We start from the raw sequence: 20,570 nt of genomic DNA, 5'->3' as shown, positions 1-20,570 counted from the left end.
CTCCAGCAAAATGCTCTCTCAGTTGTAAATCAACTTCAACACTAGCAGATATTAGCGCATAATGTTTATGAGCTGCTGACTCACTGGCTAAGAGGATTTTGCACACAAATAAAACGCTCTGGTTCTCACAAACATCTCAGAAATCCAACACCTCTGACATGAAGCAATGCAAGTCTTCACATTAAACCACTGTGTTCTATAAAACAAGAAAAAGAAATGTTTACAACCCCTCGTCTGATCATGTTCCTCCCTGAGCTATTCCTCTGATCACTTATCTTGCCACACCAGACCCACAGCTTCTTTTGTATTCACACTGAGCCCTTTTTCTGAGTTCCATGAGAAATAAAGGGGGCTTCAATCAAACAATATCTTCCGGAGGGCAAGATGGAAAACATAAGCAAAGCTGGAGAAACAACATTTACTGTGCAGCCAGACAGTGGTACACCGTGTGCCAGCTTAGCAATGTGAGCCCACGGGACATTACTTCACATATCATCCACTGGGTCATTTAGCACACAGGAGGAGGCCTGGCCGTCAAATGTCTGGATGCTGGTGAATGAATGTGTTGTCCAAACTGGCCCGGCCATTGAGGCTTGCAAAGTGATATACACGATGCCATATAGGTACTGATGCCATCCTGCGTGTTTTACTGTCAAATTACTGCTCCTGCACAGATGATCTATTCCACCACACCAACACCAGGAGGCCTGGCCCACAGAAAGACACAAGTACCTTTCTAACTAGCAAAAATGCTGTTAGAAATATCAGTATCCGAGATTGTGTGTTGGACTGGCTACCAGAATTTACAGAAACCCTCTTTGAATGTTTTCAGTAACGGCCCATTCACATGTCTCTTTTACCATGTTCACATATTGTGGGAGTGATGGCAGAGATGGGGAAATAATTCAATCATGTCTTGATTGTGAGCAATCATGTCTTCAAGATTGCAGAGAAGGTCTTGTTACTGGATTAAAATTCTGTGCATTGACAACATAATACCAAATCCATTACATTTTGGTTTACTCGCATTGAGTGATGGACTCCTCGACTTCCAAATGATTAGGGGACAAGTCAGATAGAGAGGAGCTTTCAGAAAGAAATTGAGCGTCCCTGTCGTAATTATTACTGGTATGTCGGGAATGACAATAATTCCAATATGACATGAATGTGGCATTATGTGAATGGGTTGAACTGTTTCATTTCACCTTTACTGGTTTATTAGGTGATGTCCAAAGCAGTCATTTACAAAAGAGATACCAACCATACCAGTCATAACTATTTGTCATATCATTTCAAATATAAATTCTGATCTTAAATCACTCACAGCAAAGAAATATTGTTATTTTGCCATGTTACCTATTAAATGTGTTTGAGGAAAGTGATGCGTTTGTCCTGAACATTGGAATTTGTGTAAATAAAACCCTTGAATTGCACTTGTCTCTCACAGTTACGCTGTTGTATTGCTTTCATCCCTTGTTCTGTTTCATTTAAGATGATTAAATAACTTGCATCTCAAAAAAAGTAAGCACCAGTGGGAAAAGGCAGGACAGATTTAAGAGGAGTTCTTTCATTTGTACCAAAGCTTACACAACATCTCATGCAGTAACATCCAACTTCACCACCACTCTCAGTAATATTGGATAATGTAGCTGCTCACCTTTCTAGCAGGAAATAGCCGTTCAGACCAAATACAAACACTAAATTAGTCAGCAGCATGCACTGGATTAGATAGTTTGCATCTACACATACTGTTTATACTTACTGATAATTATCCGGGAAGTTAGCCTTTAATAATAGGTCATCCTGCTTTTCTTCCCTGGCATTCTGCACCGACCTTTAGCTGAGACATGTGGGATGCGTGCTAGGAGTGTGACTTGGCGGCTGTTAGACAGCAAAGTGATGCTTGCCTACTTAACAAAGACAAGTGAAAGGTCAGTACACTCTTGATGCTTAGAGGTTCAAGACTCAGGGCAGCAGATTCAAACCTGCGGCTGAAAATCAATCATGCCCTTCAGAAGTATGAGAGCGCTCCACACCTTATAGCAGAGGAGGAAGGATGGAATGATAGATGGATGGATGAATAGAAAGAAATAAGAGAGGGCTGAGGTTTGCTTTTATTAATGTGTGTTTGCAGTGAGGCATGACGGCAGTGTGTGGGAGAGTACACTGTATAGGGTTTACAGCTAACCCTTTAAATGCCTGGCAATGAGCATAAACGAGTAGGCTGTGAGCACCTCCATCACTTGTGTATACGTCTGGCAGGACAACAGTTCCAAGAAGGCAGCCAATAAAAGAGCTGTATGCCATGAAAGCATGTCATCTGCCTAATTATGGGAGAATTGCAGCCTTGTCTGAATTAGAAATGATATGGATGGATTTGTTTTCTCTCAAGATGATGAATGCTATTTTCCTCCACATCTCAGGAAGAGTTGATGGAGGGGACAGAGTTCAGTTTCTTCCTTTTATATCCTCTAAAATGAGAAGCAGTTTTTTTTCCTTTCCGTTAATTTGCCAATTAATTGCTTTTTGATGAGAGGCCAATGGCTGTGGAGTCCAGTGCGGCTTGTATTTCAAGCTACATGACATGTCTACTTCAAGTACTTCAGGTGCAGCCATTTGTGAGGCGGACCGCTGAGAACATTAAATCAATGGTCACACCGCGGTCACAAAATTTACACTGGCAGTCTCCATGGTCTGTAAACATCAAGAAACTGCAGGAAAGAGACGTGTTGTATAATATTCCACAGTTTGAGCTATTACCACCGACATTCACAATAATGGCCAGAGTAAGAATGGCTAATGGAGAAATAGGAAAAAGCAATGTTTAAAGGCTGAGAAATGTTGTCTCTCTCCATTACATAAAAAATGCACCTTTAAGAGTGCCGGCTGCAACCAAGACAATGTTCGATTTATGTGCTTGCAGATGTATGTATGGAGGAGCAAACAAAATGCCTCCACAGTCTTTTTAGCATGCAGTCACTAATTTGAGTAATTAGTGGGGCGGCAAGCATATAGTGACAGCATGTTGTTGATTGTAGTAATACTCCATGTTGACACTGTTTACTATGCAGTACAACTTGAGCCTTGCTCAATAATAGGCTGTGGTGCTCTTCTCAGATTTGACAGACTGCATAACAATGTGACAGGTATGGCATAACATCTGCTGTCTGCGACTACAGTGAACTAAATAATGGTGTGACATTTCACTCCCAAATGATATCCTCTTCAATCACTAAAAAGACCAACTTTTGAAATAGTTTACGAGGTAACTGTTAATATATTAATATGGACATATATTAAATGACAGTAGGCCCGAAAGCAAAGAATTGTTTGGGCCAAAATAGGTTAATCTAGAGCAAAACACATATCAAGTGAGGACTTTATATGAAGGAATGCACGCATCCAAGTGTTAGCACAGGCACACTGAATCACACAGACAGAAATTCACCCTCTCGCTGAGGAGAAAATGAAGGGCTACTGACTGTACAGTGAGGAGAGAAGAAAAGGGAAGACAAAGTGAGAGAGAAACTGACAGAGAGAGGTATAAGCTGAGAGGAGGCTTGGGGGGGTGAAAGGAAGAGGCGAGCAAAATGACTTACTCAGGAGCAGTGAGGCAAAAGTCTCATGTGATTTAGAGCAGATTTAGAAGGGGAAGTGCTGCGGGGAGATAAGCAGCACGGAAAACTGCTCAGACCACAGGTTTGTAACACCGAGGCCAGAGAAGTGGCCTCAGTACAAGAGAGGGGAATTCACATAGTGTGCCCATGTTAGATAGCAGCTTACCCCTCCTCATCTCCAGCCATACACACAGGGGAAAATACATATTCATTCCCTTCCCATGTGCCCAGTGCTAAAGACTTCCCCAAAGGGTTGTGTCCGTGAGTACCATATAAATGAGCCGTTCTCAGTGGTTTAATCATACCCCCCCGCCCCCCCAACATTTTTGGAGGTGGTAGAGCTGCTGTAGGATGCAGCATATTCATAACCACAGTCCTGACTCCATAGTCACTTAAAGGGACAGTTCACCCGGAAATCAAGAATACATATTTGTATGACTCTTATCAGTTTTGCTGTCTCTCAATCTGGATCGTTTTGGTGTAAATTGCCAATTTGGGATATATCTGCCGTAGAGATGTCTGCCTTCTCTCCAATATAATGGGACTATATGGCCCTCGGCTTGTGGGGCTAAAAGCGCCAAAACGACATTTGAAAAGTTTCATGAAGGAACTATGCTTGAAAAAGATAGTTCCTTCATGAAACTGCTCAAAACAAGGGATGTGAATTATCTTGAGTAACCAAGTCATTGCTGTTGAGTTTTTCAAATGCATTTTTGTGACATTTAGTCCCATTATATTTGAAAGAAGGCATGGATCTAAGGGTAAACTGTACCTTTAATTTCTCCCTTTATGCATCAAATAATGACATCACATCACTAATACTGCACAGGCCAGACAAGGTACATTTATTTGAAAATAAATTTGAAAAGCACATTTTTTAAGACACGAAAAAAAGTTTTCTGGGTGTTTGTTCTAGATATGTGGTGCATAAAAACTGAATGCTGCTTTTCCGTGTTTAGTTTTAGCCGACCATCCGAGAGGTCGCTCATAAAACCGAAGTTGACTCAATAAGAACTGCTGCACTGTTTTCTTGGTCTTGCCAAGTTTCAGTTAAAAACAAGGCCAAGACGGTGCTCGATTATTAGATCATGAGCTAAACATGTCTGCAAAACACCTGGTGTTTGATAAAGATACATTTAGTGTCGTAAAAGCATTATTTGAAAACAATAAGACAGACTATGTGTGACAAGGAATTGATATCAGATATCTACAGTGTTTATGAGAAATAGAAAAGTAAAAACAACAACTAAATAATAAAGAATGATGATGACAGTTATAACACAGATACTTTGCAAAAATGTTGCCAAAGTTGCAGCAGATTTTGCAGCTATCAAGATGATGTTATTAAGGCTCTAAAAAAACAGAGAATCTCTCCCAATACGATATAGCCACAAGGATTATGTTAAAAATAATTTCAGAGAGGCTGTGAAACTCTAAACATATCATTTGTATTTCCACAGAAACAACACAAGGTGTTTTGCTCAAAACCTTTTGAAAAGCAAGTGGCAACATGCTGCTACAGTAGCAACTGCGGTATAAGCCATTTATTTTAGCCAACGACGACTAGGAGCCCCTCATTTCCCTCTGACAGATGGAGGGGACCGACCATAAAGCAGGAGCAGAAATCATTAAGTCAGCCAAAGCCCTGCAGAGTTCTTTTAATTGTGTGCTCTGGAGCTGTAGGCATAGCTTACCTGATTGCTGCCATAACTAACTGCCTGTACGGAGACAGACGAGATCTTCTGTGGACGTTTAGAGAGTGATTTGTGCTCAGAAGGTTCCTCAGGGAGAAGACGATGGGGAGAGATAGAGAGGCGAGGAACGAGGAGACAGATCATCGCAGAGCGAGCAGATTGGATGCTCTCCGCTGGAGAGAGCCTTGTCCAGCAGGAGAGGCTTGCGCACCTGGTTAATGCTTTCATGGCTCACAATTTACAGCAGGCCTGCCACTGCGTGTGGTTGGCACTGTCAATGTGACACCTTACAAAGGTCTGTGCCTTTGGTCCCGACCCTCTGTGTGTGTGTCAGACAGAGCACTCATTCAAAGTGTTAATCAATGGCCTTTCAGCGGCTGTGCCGCTCTGCCTGCCTATCAATCACTGAATAAAGCTGAGCGGGAGTCCGTGAGCGCACACACAAAGTGCTGGATTACAAAGGATGTAGGCAATGCACACAAACTCATCTGTATTAGGAAATACACAAGTACTGACACAAACAGGCACACAGTCACGTAAGTAAGTGAGATGGGCAGAAAGGCATACTAGTGCACAAACAAAGATACGCACACCTCGCTTGATGTGTTGACAAGTTGGCCAGGCCTTACATTCCCTGTCTTATGCGTAAAGGCATATCAAATTCTGTTATAGAGTACAGTCTGCCAAGACTCCCTACTTTGACTGACATCCAAGTTAGTAAAACAATCCGCTTTAAACAAGCTTTACTTTAAGCTCCCAAGAACTGCATGTGCCAGGCAACTTTGCCATCAGACCTTGAAGCTTCTCAGTCTGGCTAGAGTCTCCTGAACACTGCAGACAGGTACCTATACCGCAGCGTTACAAAATAGACAGCACAGTTAGTGCTAGCATTCGCTCATCATGGAGGATTTTTCAAAGCAGCTTCAGCTGGAGAGTGTTAATAATCCATGTTTATCTTTAATTATAAATGACACCTTGGCCTCCTCCTGAGTCACAATACCATCAGTACAGACAAACTCCACCGAGCCCTCGCCCGGTACAGCCGTATATCGCATGTGTAGCAGCCAGTCATCTCAGAGCACCGCAGATTATGTTGCCTCATCCTGCATCTCTCTCTCTCTCTCTCTCTCTCTCTCTCTCTCTCTCTCTCTTCCAGTTTACCAGTCTAAACACTTAATCTTGTCAAATGAGACTCTTCATAAACTCAGAGGCTTTACCCTCGGAGAGAAACACATGTGGTTTACAGCAGTGACGATCTGCAGCATCTACCCCGAAGCTCTTATGCATATTTATACTCAAAACTCATTAATCAGTCATGCACGGAAAAGACAGCGTGATAAAGACGGAGACACAGAATCAAAACTGGGGCCTCTTTATTCGGGAAGCGCAATAATGCCCAGATAGCTACCGTTATCACAAAATAATAAATGTATGAAGAATAGTCACTTCACGGCCATTTGCGGCAGTTCAAGTGAGAACATATAATTTACCTTGTGATAAAATAATAGAATAACAGAAGCTGAATGGAAGATGTGACATAAATGTGTGGTTTTTTTTAAGATTCTTTGTCCACTACTTACTCCAGCCTTTTTTCACAATCGCTCCCTGCCTGGTGCTACAGCCTAAGCTGCTCTTTGATGTGTGAATTTACAGGCAGAGGCAGCTGCATCAACAGTGTGTCAAGGAGACATACCTGTAGTCCTCCTGGGTGAAGATCGGGATGCGGGAAGGCTGAAGAACAGTGATCTCCACCGAAGTGCCGTTAGACTTCACAGGCTCTCCATCATCATAGGCTATCACAAACAACTGCAGTGGGCAGGAGAGAGCACATAAACAACACACACACACATGCAAATGCAAGCACACAATTATTATTATTCTTTACCATACTACCACTCACTACACAAATAATAACCTTTTTGAGGTTGCCAGGCATTTTTGCTCGACATGTTTGGAATCCTAATAAAAACAGACTGGTAAAATATGATCTGGCGAGCAGCCTGCAAAGCTCCCAGAGAGCGAGTGTGAACGTATTGATCTACATTCATAGACTGTGGAGAATGGAGCCTGGGGGGAAGCAGGGGGAGCGAGGCGGCAGAGAGGGGGAGATAGGCGGAAAAAGAATAAACACAGATAAATGTTTAAAGAAAAACAGAGGAGGACAAAAAGAGGCTAGAGGTGTCCAGACAAGATTGGAGTGTAAGCAACATATCTGCTCATGTCCCAAAGCACCAGATCCACCGTAAAAGACCCTTTATGCGAGTACTTGGGAGGGAATTTGTTTGATCGATAAAAAAAACTCAATATTACTGGTCACAGACACACGAGAAGCAATGACATGACCACTGAGACAATTGAGTAATAATGCCTGTTCTTCGATTTTAAAAAGTCAATGTGCAAATTTCTGACCCGCTGATCTTCAGTGCAACTTCTAGTACCCTAAAACATGCAGGCATGTTAACATCAATCAGGAGAACAAGAAAGCATCCATGCTGTAAATAACGTCTCGTGTTTGTGATACAGGATGAGATTTTAATGATGACTATCATTATAATAGTGTTCATCAATTATACTTACTAGTGCCCCCATAAGATCCCCATCATCATTATTAGCTCAAGTCAAATGTTGAAAGCTTATATACTGTAGTTATTTTGTACATACTAACGACAGTTTAACATTTTCCTTTTTATATAAGTCCAACACGGGCATCTAATTAGGATGCCTCCTGGACGCCTCCCACTGGAGGTTTTCCAGGCACGTGCAACTGGGAAGAGACCCCGGGGAAGACCCAGAACACGCTGGAGGGATTACATCTCCCAGCTGGCCTGGGAACGCCTCGGGGTCCCCCAGAATGAGCTGGAACATGTTGCCGGTGAGAGGGAGGTCTGGGTCGGCCTGCTTGGCCTGTTGCCACCGCGACCCGACCCCGGATAAGCGGAGGAAAATGGATGGATGGATGGATGGATAAGTCCAACACACCGACATTACAAGGGGCAGCAGATAATCACCACCACTCACCTTAAAGGTGACACTGGGCTCCTCATTGAGGTTGACCTTAGTGATGACTCTTCCAGTTACCTCTTCCACATCAAAGATGCTCCCGCTGTACGGTGACCTGTCCAGGTCCACTCTGTAGCGGACAAAACTTGCCGGAGTACCCTGGAGGAAGGAGAAAGAAGAACATGAACCACATCAATCCACTTATCTGGTACCCACCTATCACATTTTCAAATGAAGCTGTGAAGATGGAAGACAGTGTGTCAAAGTAATTGGGTTCTGTAGAATGTATTAAAGCCATAAGGGAGTAGCAATATTGTTTGCTTAGAAATACTCTCTTGAATAATCTCATCACACAAATTCCATGTACTGTATGTATGTATATATATATATATATATATATATGTATAGATATGCATCTGACAATTAGAAAAACTTAAAAATAATGGTTAAAGTAAGAAAAGGTTGCTCTTCTCTCTATGTAACCTGAAAAATGACCCTAATGTCTTACTCGTCTCTTTCCACATCAGGCCGTCTAATGTATTCTCACTGTTATTCATTGATTCAGACCTCTTCCCTTTAATTTGGAATAAAAACCTTCTCCATTAAACCCACCCCTCTTGTCTCCAGAGTAACACACTTACATTCATTAGCGAGAGCCTGGACTTTAGTATGACCCTTTGATTAAGATTAATCACAGTTCCTGATTAGTAATCGCATCTATAATTTATGTTATACCGGTTCATCTCTTTGGACCTCTTCTTTTTGAGACTCTGCTCCCTTGCCTCAACTGATTTGGCTCCCCTGGGACGAGGTAAGAACCTGGGGCTAGAGAGAGAGAGGGAAATCCTGCAGTAGCAATGGATCCCTTGGGAGGCTTACTCACACAAATGCGTCTCTAAGAGGTTACAAAACTATCTGAGTGAATTCACTCAGGGGATTCTCAGAAAAAGGGCCTCGTCTCTAAAAGCTCTTCAACTTGTTTTCCAACATTTCATGGAAAAGATGTCAGGACAGGGCCAATAATAAAAAAAAGAAAACACCTCCCACAGAAGAGTAGAATACAGTGACTTCAGTAGCAAGACTTTTACAGAGATGGCAGCAGATAAAGTTGAAAGTACTTTGCTCAAGGATGTCTCTCTGTCGACAGACATTTGCAGCTGCACAGACACCTTTCTTGTCTGGCATTTGACTCACAGACTATGAATGTTTCATGCCCACCCCTGAGTGACCTCACTGCTTTATTAACATTGCAGATGAGCAACAAAAAATGTCGATATACTGTTCTTAGTACTTTGGCATCAAAATTATTCCTCCTTGTTGCAACATAGAACCCAATTCTCTTCAGCATAGAATAGCTGGTTCATGAATTAAAGAACAAGCTCAGAAGCATGAAGAAGCACCGACTGATGCGTCAGAGAAAAACAACGTAAAAACAAGGATTGAGCAAGCTGAGAGTGTAAAACACAAAGTCAACACATTCATACAACTTAATATGGTTGGGTTGTGAAACAGTTAGTGACCAATAAACAGGGATAATGCGCTATACAAAACAAGGAGGGATGTAATGTACTAGAATAGTGAAGAAATGTGAATCTCTATAACGTTCTCTGCTGTGATGCATAATGCCGTAGAGAAAACAACAACTTTTAAATTCAGTCACAAATAACAAACTCTGCAAATCTTGTGCTGAAGAATCAAGCTTTCTTCCTGGAACATTTGTCTTCATGGTGATCTCCTCTCTCATTCACAGTGTTATTAACATGGAGGCTATTGGTTTGAGTGGCACTGCCCAAAATACACTTTTTAAAAACCATTAGAATAACTCCCAAGGCGCAGGGGGATAGATATTGTGCCCTCTTTTCAAAATAGGAGAAGGAATGGTCACTACATCATTATAACCTTCAAACTAAATATGCACGGCTCATGTTTGTATCATTAAGACTAAAAGCCAGAGTGAGTCACTTCCACTCTTTCTTTTGTGTGTGCCGTTTTTATGAGGCTGTGTAATAGAGAGAATGTGTGTGTGTGTGTACTTAGTAAGCACTCAACTAAGCCCTGTTCAACCATGAGATGTCTATGACAGGCATCCTGTCAATAAAATGCTTTGGGCTCCCAAATCCAGGTCAATAAGAGACTGGGTTAGTCAGCTCCTGTTAGAAAATCTAATCCCTCTGTCTGTCAAGCCATTTCACAGAGTCATTCCTATGTCTCACTCGCTGCCACTGTGCTCATGATAACATGATGATGATTTCCTCTTGTCACATGATCTCCTGATGGGTTTCCATTTAAAAAAAAACACCTGTCCTCATTGCACTTCATAGCCTGATGAAGACTTGAGTCAAATTGTGTTTTCCCTTTGTCAATGAAAACTTACAATCAGAGATTGTACCAATAACATGGACTTCATTTAAAGTGAGCTGGACAGTCATTGGTTTTTATTCTTACTCGACTACTTGCCTCTTCCTTGAAGAGAAACCAATTTTTACTTCAACCTCACCAACAGCGAGTTTCTTGACCCAGTACAGCACTCCCTATTCTTTCTTCAGAATCAGTGAATTGGGGCTTAGTCTGGCGAGTCGCTCCGTTCTGCTGCTCCGGATAGTGGGCCTTTTTATAGTCAGGATGTCACAGAGATTGAGTAATACATTTTCATTCACCATCGAAAAAGGCAATGATATCATTGTGAAAGAGTCTTTGTTCAACATGGATTCATTATAAATCACTGAGGCACAGGTCTCTTACCTTGATCTAAGAAAAGTCCTGGAAAAGGACAAGAAATTTGAATTACATGCTATCACACTTTTTGACTACTGGACAGAGGAAATTATGCCCAGAGGTTTAAGAATCAGCTTCCCTTCTTTGGTAGGGGCAATCCAGACTTTAAAAACAAATGGAAGACAATCCTTAACAAATGTTCACTGGATTTGATGTGTTTAATCAAGGTAGATAAAAAGACTCAGGGCGGAACTACGTCATCACGGAAAGTAAAACGCCGCGAAGACATTGACAAACTTAGTAAATCTCTGGCAAAGACTAAATATATATTAAAAAAATAGAATACAAGACATGGATGATAAGTAAGCCTCCACTACTAGGAAAAAACGACAGGGCAGACTGAGGAGGAAGGCGGCACTTTAGGACTACCGCCTATGGCCAGGGGGATTTCACTGGACACAAACCAGGAGAAGGTAATCAATATTTCCGCAAATGCTCTTTTCTAATGACTGTGTACAAGTCCTGTCAAAAGGTCTTTCCTTTGCTCCTATAACACAAACATCTTTATACAGGTTATATTGTGATCTAAATTTGGAGGCATGGTATAACAACAGGCTCGCTAATGCAGTAGCCACACCATCTGTTAACTACATGAATGTGCCATATAGCCAGTAGATAAGGGATGAGGCTCTCGGACAACTCAGGGACCCACAATATTATGTCCCTTTAACCTCCAATCCCACTGAAATGATGGAATACAAACTTAAAGCCATGGTAGACACTGCTTTTGAAAACAAATGGATCACAGTGACTTCCTTCTGCCTCCAAACCCTAGTTTGCCTTCAAATATCAACAACATCTGAACACACTCCTAGGCAGGCCCATCATAATATCATTGATACTATCACTGATCCAGCATCTAAATACATTCACTCTCTCATCAAACCAGTCACCAGCTCTCTGGAAGCATATCTCCAGGACATCACATGTTAAAACGTTTGAGGAGTCACCATAGTGTGGAGTCTCTGTACACAAACAAAGACTATTTGACAGCCCAGATGCTTTATCACTATTTACAACAGAGACCAAATGTGAACTCTTCCCACAGACTTTATTGTGAAGTTCATAAACTAGACTTTACAGACAGGTGAGGGGCACAGCTGTGTGTACTCTATCTATTGGGAACTTTGGAAAGAAAGGCACATATACAGCCAGACCAATCTTTCCAAAGAAAACATCAAGTGGAACAGGATATATATTGGTGATCTTTTTTGTTATTCTTGTACCTTATATACCTTAACACCACTAACTCCAACGTCAAATTCAGTTTGTAATACACATGTTCTGGACCTGAGAATCATTGTTGATCGTCACCATCTTGAAGGTGGATAGTTACCACACGAAATGCCTCATATCAAATATAGCATATGGCCGGTTTCAAAGGCTGAGAGGGATTTGAGATATACTGAGAATGATTTTTGAACACCGAGCCAAAGACATGTATCACCGATTTGAACATAGGGCTTACAACAAAAAGGGCCTCGATCAAGCTTTCACTGGAGCCAAATCCTTAGACAGGAATCATCATCTGAACAAGAGACCCCGTTAGCAGCACCTCTCAGAATCTACTTCACCACACAGTACAGCAACATGGCCTACCATATAAAAAAACATCATTACATCACTAAAAACTGGTACATTTTTCTCAGTGACCCCAGCCTTTATTAAGTGATTCTGAATTTCTTAATTTCTTAATTTGTGATTCAATATCTCGTTTTGGCCAGCAGAATTGTGCTTGTTAAAGTACATGTTTACACTTATTTTGTTATTGCCATTGTCATGTCTTGTAAGTGGTCTCTTTAAGCGGGCAGTATTAACATGCCATGCAACACATGTCAAATAAGGATTTTTGACTTAAAATCATAGTGCCTTGGATGCTTTAAAGACTGCCAACTAGTATTATGGACTTCAATAAAAAATAAGCTGGATAATGATTATTTTCTTTAATTCTTACTTTTCCTACCTAATAGTTGGGTCTTAGCACAATACTTCTCTATAAGAATGTTCAGGGAATAAAATCCTAGAGGAAAAGTTGACATTAAAAAGAATGATTTCCTAGCTGCATAGACAGTCTCCCTCTGAGAGGAGAAATAAGATGAACGGCGGTGATTGTGGCGCTCTCAGAATGTTTTACCACCCACAGCTGGGACTGACAGGCATCCATATCCCTCAGCATTTAAGAGAGTACATAAACTCACCCAGACCCTGGTGAGATCCCATCAGCAAGAGGGCCATACAGTACAAGACTTCATTGAGAAACACACTCAGAGCAGGAGGCTATTTCTATTCCTTTTGTTTTTCACAGAGAAAATTTGAAAGTAATGAACAAAAGACACATTGTGTTGTTATGAGAGAAAAACGCTGATTTAGTGAAGTGTCCACGACTAGAAAAGAATCTACAACCATGTCCCTATTGACTTAAACTAAAAAAAGTCATGTGATTCTCAACCCCCAAAAATGTTCTCCATTGCTCCTGTGTTGCCTCCTCTTAGTCATATCATTTATAGTCTCAACATTGTGGCACAATTGCTCTTCTGCATTGTGTTCCTTGGTTTGCAGATTCCATAAAAAAGAAAAAAAGCATCTTCACAGCTCCAGTCCCACGAGAACCTGCTCAGATGTAGTGGTGTGAAGGAGTCTGAGGAAACATGAAGCTGTCTGAGGCAACTGATAGAAGACTCATACAAACGAAGACCCCTTACTATATATACACACACACAGCACTAGCTCTAATGAGAGCATCGGAAACATCTTTAAAACGCATTGTATTAAATGCTATGGCTGAAATTACCTGATGTTCTGAGAGCACAGCATGTGCTGTACTGTTACCTTAGAAACAGATGGAGTCAACATGCTCTGTGTGCTTTGAAATTTAACCACCAATGTGGTCTACATTGCATGTTTTGAATATAAAGTTAAAGTGTGACGTGTGTTTTTTTTTTTTATACTCACTGGTGGGTCTCGGTCCTCAGCAAAAACAGTTGTGATGACAGTTCCTTTCTCTGCATTGGGCGCCACCAAGCCCTTATACAGATCTTGGGTGAAGATGGGGGAGAAGTCATTCATGTCCTAAAAACAAAAAGAGATTCCATAAAAGTAGGTGTATCAGTGTTGGTGATATTTGTAACCTTGGTTACATTGCAGTTGTGTTATTAAGTCAGCAAAGAACACAATGTTCAGCTACACTGCGGATTAACAGGCTATAGAGAACGGGCAGGACAGATATTCTTTCGGTGACAGATCAGATTTGGCATTTATAGGGTCAAACACATTTATCAAAGTATTCTTCTACTACTTTTGCTGATGCTGTCTGCATGTGGAAAGAGTAATATTGTAGCAGTGCAGATTTTGCAGCTGCTGCTTTGTTTGATGTCAGCTAACACTTCAAGCACGTTATTGTGGATTCAGGCAAAAATTCCCCACTGCAGCAATTCACCGTGCCCCAGGCTTTGTCCATGTACTTTAAGAACTGTGTGTCTGAGCTGAATGTGACCATACGATATACTGTTTACTGTAATCACACCAATACAGATGAAAAAAATCAATCCATATTGTAAATAAAAAATTAAGAAAATCACACAATATATTGTAGCTGGCTGATTAAAACTAAAACGTAGATGCAAATTCAACCAATTTTTAACAAGGCCTTTGTTAATTAATGTATCGGTCAGCAGAAATGGAATATAGTATTCATAACTATGTTTTCACTCGGCTGAAACTAACAATCTTTGTGTTTCTGTTACCTTAGAATGAACCCTTTATATCTACATAGAGAGCTGGTGTTCTTCACGGAGTCTGCAGCGTTGCACCACCATTTTTCTACAGCAGCCCAGAATGGACAAACCAAACATTGGCCCTAGGAAGACCCTTTCATATTTCAAGATAACCAGAAGGCCACCGAAGGTCTCTGTTACCACCACTTTTAATCACCTTTTCCATGTAAATAATGCACAGCAGAAGTCTACCATTTTATCGGCCCGCAAAGCAATGGGATCTTGTTAACTGTGCCACCCTTTGCTTTGCTTTGTGAGAAGGAAGTAAGCCATCGTCATATCTGTCAGGAATAGATTAGTTCTGTGGTAAAACTGCTGGAGCATGATCTTCCTTTCTCTTGACTTTTCTCTTTACCGTGCACTGTTTTGAATGAGCCATGGGCCTCAAAATATAAACTCAGTAGTGGAGGACAGCCTCACTATGATCTATACACAGGTTTAGTGTTTCCTAGCAGAAAATCTATGATCCAGCTCTTACTTTGAACAACAAAGCTTGATCATCGTGCTGCAAGTTTTCACAGGATGCAAGCGAAGACACAGTCGTGTTTGCTTGAGACATGCTGTATCTCCATCCATGCACGCACACACACGCACGCACGCACACACACACACACACACACACACACACCTACAAGCACAAAGTGTATTTTTTCCATTTCTAAAGTACAAGAATAGAAGAAGAAGTTTGGGAGAATCATTCGGAAGAAAGAGACAGACAGGACACTCAATCCATCACTGCAAGGCATCCGACCAAAGAGACAACAACAAAACAATACAAGGGGAAATCAAACACAAACGACATCAAATAACCCTCTGGAGGTGTTATATGAGGAAGGAAATGGAATCAGTTGAATCAGCTCCAACTCTAGTCCCCGAGAAGCCTGTGTGAATCCATTAGGCTCATTCGGATTCATGTCTACCATTTTCAAATAGCAGACATGGATTTGATATCAGTGGCTGCAATGCCTTATCCTATCAAACACAGAACCTGGGTGACAGAACAAACACTGCAACAAAGCTTGTCCTTATCAGAGGACAAACTCACTCTACAGGTTGGCAGTTCATGTAGCGAGCCTGCCTAAATAAGCTTAGATGCTTCCCATTCAGTGTAATATTGAACTCTGGACCTCTGGAGCTTGTCCAGAAAGCTGCAGCTCGCCTGGTGTTCAATCTCCCCAAGTTCTCCCACACAACTTCCCTTCTCCGTTCTCTACACTGGCTCCCTGTAACAGCTCGCATCCAGTTTAAGACTCTGGTGCTAGCCTACAGGGCAGTGAAAGGAACAGCTCCTTCCTATCTCCAGGCCATGGTCAAGCCCTACACCCCCGCCCGACCACTTTGCTCTGCTGCCTCGGGGCGACTGGTTGCCCCGTCGCTCAGAGGTCCCTGCGGCTGATCGACCCGGTCACGGCTTTTTTTCTGTCCTGGCCCCTCAGTGGTGGAATGAACTCCCCACTGACATCAGGACAGAAGAGTCGCTGCCCATCTTTCGCCGCTGGCTGAAAACTCACCTCTTCAAGAAGTACTACACCGAGCCTTCCACTCAGCACTTACTGTATTCATACTAGTTTGTTGCACTTATTGTATTACTTTGTTTCTGCACTGTACTTTTGCTCTGGTTTATGCTCTTAGATGCTTGTTTAAAAAAGGAGATGCACTTATGACTTCTGGTGACGAGTAGTTCTCTTGAATACCCATGTTGAATACACTTATTGTAAGTCGTTTGGATAAAAGCGTCTGCTAAATGACTGTAATGTAATGTAATAGAAAGCGTAATTCTGCAGACTTTGAGATGACTGAATTCACACGCATAGATGAGTGTGAATGCACACATTTTGAAGCACAGAATTACCCACAGAGCAAAAACACACACCCATTAACACACACAAATGCGCACGCGTACACACATGAATAGTAGCACAACATAAGGCGTCTAATCCTTTCGTTGGGATTCAGCCGTTAATCTCTTGAAAGGTTGTAAAGGGAATACAAGCTCCTGAAAAAGCTGACATAATTGCTGTCACAAAGCTAATGAGTCATTCAGCTCGGAATAGCACTGTGTGCGAGGCTGAAACACCTATCCATCAAATTCTCTTTGTCCTGGTGATGATACCAGGACAAGCAGGTTGGGAGGCCAAAATATGTTTTACAAAGGAAATGCATTCAGCTTTCGCACTGAATGGAGTAAAACTGAATTTAATATTACAAAAGGAGCACAGGTGCAGCTCTGTACAATATGTCTCAAATCCCCTTTCGGACTATGGCTTAGACGAGATACTATTACTGTAAAACTCTGCTAATGAGTCACCACATATTCACTGCCAGTGCTGCTGCTGCGCCTCAGGGACAATGAGGATGGATGGAAGGAGAATAGATCTCCGAGAGGTTGTGGTGGACTGACCATGCGGGGGCTCTTACCGTGATGCGGACTGTGACGGTGGCCTGCCCTGGGGGCATGACCCCTCCTTGGTCGACAGCTTCCGCCTGGAAAGTGAAAGAGGCCCCCATGCCCATACTAGCCAGGTCCTCGAAGTCCAGGGTCTGCAGCACAGCTAACTCCCCAGTGACAGGGTTCAGAGAAAACAGCTGCCTGGCCGACTCAGTCTTGATCCGATACGTGACATTGGAAAAGAGGTCTGAGTCAACCGCCTGTGAGAAGCAAGAGAAGGATGAGTGAGAAAACAAGTTACAGTACATTTGTGGAGAAAAAGTGGGGTGATGGAAAGAGAGAGAGGACATATATTTTCTAAATTTCAACATACATATATATTATATATTATATATAAGCACTGTGGCTGTGGAAATGAATATTCATGTTTCTATTTTAATTCTGCGTTTTTATGCTGCAGTGGTTACTTACATCAATCATTAATACGTTCTGATTAAATTAAACCAGTAAGGGGAGCTTAAGTTGGTCCTCTGCATAAAATCACACCTCTACGTAGATATCAAATGCAAAGGCTACTGTAATAGAAAATGGTAAGATGCAGTATATGGATGCTGGAACACATGTTTGGATACGCCCACACGCACAAACTTTATTTATTGACACACAACAAAAGGATAGAATAATCTCAGGTGTAAGCATTAGGTTTCAAGCTACCAAACTCATCCACTTTCTTTTTATATCCATCTCACTTTTGCTCTTTAGGCGTCTTGCCAGCCACCCCCGTCCGTTTAGAGTTGAGGTGACGTTGTCTCGGGGATTAATGGTGTCACAGTGCCACTATCATTCACACCCCTCGCCCCTCAACCCTCACCCCCTGCTAACTTACCCTCTCCTCCTGCTTTATCCCTCTCCGGGAAATGTCACTCACAATATGCCAGCAATTACTCACAACTCCGCTCTGTGTTTGCTCTGCATGCACATGGTTTCCTTACACTTCACTGCAGTGCAAGCGCGTGAGCAAGTTGAAACATTTGTTTCAAAATGTGTGTAGTATTATATTCATGTGTTATATTAATTTATTATATTCATTATATTCAAGGTCAGATGGCAAAGGCTGGTTATGACTTGAAAAATCTAGCTTTAACTCTTATGAGAAAAAAATAGTTTCTCTCTGTGTATGTAAGGCGTTGTACTGTATGTTTCTGTCACTGTTAATGTTTCTACCTGGAAACTATGACATTTAAACACTTGAAAGATGCTAAAAGCCAGTTACTACATATGTTTAAAGCACTTATGCTACTTTACATAAATGGAGAGACAGACGACATTTAAGGAAAGAGAGAGAGAAAAAAAACGTTGGCAATAAACACATGCACATAAGTACGTACGCTTAGCTTTAGGACCAGAGTTCCCACTGGGCTGTTCTCAGGTACGTTAACCACATAAGTTTGCTGGGAGAAGACTGGGCTGTTGTCATCGATATCCGTGATCTGGACTGAGACGGTCAAGGTGGACCGCCGTGGATCCACTGCCCCATCTGATGCCTCTACCACCAGGTCATATTGGCTCCTAAACTCCCGGTCAAGAGGCACTCTTGTGTAGATGCTACCGTTAGCACCAATTATAAACAAGTCTGGTTGATTCACGATCCGGTAGCGCACCAGTCCATTAACCCCTGCATCTGGATCTGTGGCCTGGGGAGAAAGAAAAAAGATTTAATGATATAAATGTAGTTATTTTTGTTAACTCAGTGTAGGCCTGTGGAAAGAAACGTTTCCCCTTCAATAGTAATATCTGGGGCAAGTGTGTTCGACTTCGCTTCGGGGATCTGATGGGTGACATTATGCAGTTTTTGCTGATAGATTTTTCAACCAATTACCATTTAATTCTGCCAAGCTCCCAAAGCAAGTAAGTGAACTACAAAGATTGTAATTCATTGGTCTGTGCCAACGCAAACTGAACCAAGACAGCCTGAAATATAGCCTGAGTAATCAGATGGAAGCATAATAGTCGGCTAATGTTGCCTTGGCCATTATTTTACAGTGGACTTAGAGACTGCATGTGTTGGAAGAAATGTGAGTTAGTGGGCTTGCTGAATGAAACGTCAATAAAACATCATCAATAAACCCCGTTTTACCTCCTGATGCCGCTGAAATAAACTGACAACCTGCGGAAAACACTAAGAATCCATTTACATACATCAATAATAGCATTGTGTTATTCCCATAGGAAAAACACATTTTAAAACTGAAATGCAAAGCTATTTAAGCAAATAGCCAGTGCGCGTGTGATGCGATCCATTACATGATCCATTAGGGCCTGGCTTCATCTTAACGCCTTACGTATTTACAGAGGGTCCAAGCACAAAGCCATGTAAGCTAGAGTTCTGCAACCGAGCTCAAACAACTGCCATACGTTTGCTCCCATTTCCTGTTCTTCATATTGAGATTAGGGTTTAAGTCACAGATTCATTAGTAATAGTGATTTCAAAAGGGCCAGAACCCCTTTTTTATGCAAACTCTGCATTCCCCAATCACCCTTTTGTAGTATACATGTTATACTTTGAATAAAAAGAGTAAAGTAAAAACCTAATAAAATAAATGGTTAGAAAAATATTTATAAAATATATTTAGGAAAGGCTAAAATAAGTTATCTGCTTCACAAATATTCATTTCTGTGTGGATATGACAGGCAATCATTATGCCTTGTGTTTATGTGTGTGTGTTTATTATCCAACTGTCCCCTGTGTGGTGGTAATTATTTGTTATAATTAAATAGAGACAGAGGAGAGAGACAGAGAGGGGAAGGGGAAGGGGAAAAAAAGACAGTGAGATGAAGCCACATTTCATCTGTCTGTCTGGCAATGTTTTATCAACATCAGTGCAAGTAAGGACAAGGCAGCACAAAGAGGGGAAAAAAGAGGAACAGCGGAGGAGGGAGGAGGATACGCATATGGGTGGTAAAAGCTAACCCCAATTTGTTTTGCATGGAATGCCTGACGAAGATTCAAAGCCGAGGCTAAAAACTGAACCTCAGCATTAAGCCTTTGCAAAACAGACCAAAGCACATTGTGTCAATATGTGCACACGGATCACGACTTCTCTAAAGTGATTATATAACAAACATTCACACTGCTCCTTGCCTTGTAAGGGGTGTAATCCAATTAATTCACAGGCACTAACATCAATAAACAAATCTTCATATTTCCATAGCCTCCAAAGGACAATATACTGTATGTATTATAGAGGTCTGTGCAGGGCAGGCCAGGTCCTACACCACCTGCAGCAGATGTTGGAAGACATAACAAACATGGGTGGTCATG

The 20,570-nt window shown here is 41.7% G+C and overlaps 1 protein-coding gene across 3 annotated transcripts in view; it reads right to left on the bottom strand.

Moving 5' to 3' along the window:
• LOC142931822 (protocadherin-15-like) overlaps window positions 1–20,570 on the bottom strand; it is a 129,137-nt gene that overhangs the window by 39,691 nt on the left and 68,876 nt on the right. For all 3 annotated transcript variants that reach the window (XM_076075939.1, XM_076075940.1, XM_076075937.1), the window contains 5 exons: window positions 18,637–18,942; window positions 17,278–17,508; window positions 14,039–14,155; window positions 8,330–8,470; window positions 7,005–7,117 (listed from right to left, as the gene is read on the bottom strand). In XM_076075939.1, coding sequence (XP_075932054.1) covers window positions 7,005–7,117; window positions 8,330–8,470; window positions 14,039–14,155; window positions 17,278–17,508; window positions 18,637–18,942 — 908 coding nt within the window. The remainder of the gene's footprint in view (window positions 1–7,004; window positions 7,118–8,329; window positions 8,471–14,038; window positions 14,156–17,277; window positions 17,509–18,636; window positions 18,943–20,570) is intronic.

The sequence above is a fragment of the Anarhichas minor genome, unplaced genomic scaffold (genome assembly GCF_050575085.1).
Source record: "Anarhichas minor isolate MPS153535 unplaced genomic scaffold, ASM5057508v1 ptg000054l, whole genome shotgun sequence".
NCBI classification, from domain to species: Eukaryota; Metazoa; Chordata; class Actinopteri; order Perciformes; family Anarhichadidae; genus Anarhichas; species Anarhichas minor.
Note: the sequence above shows the minus strand (reverse complement) of the source record. Positions and strands in the feature narration are given on the sequence as shown.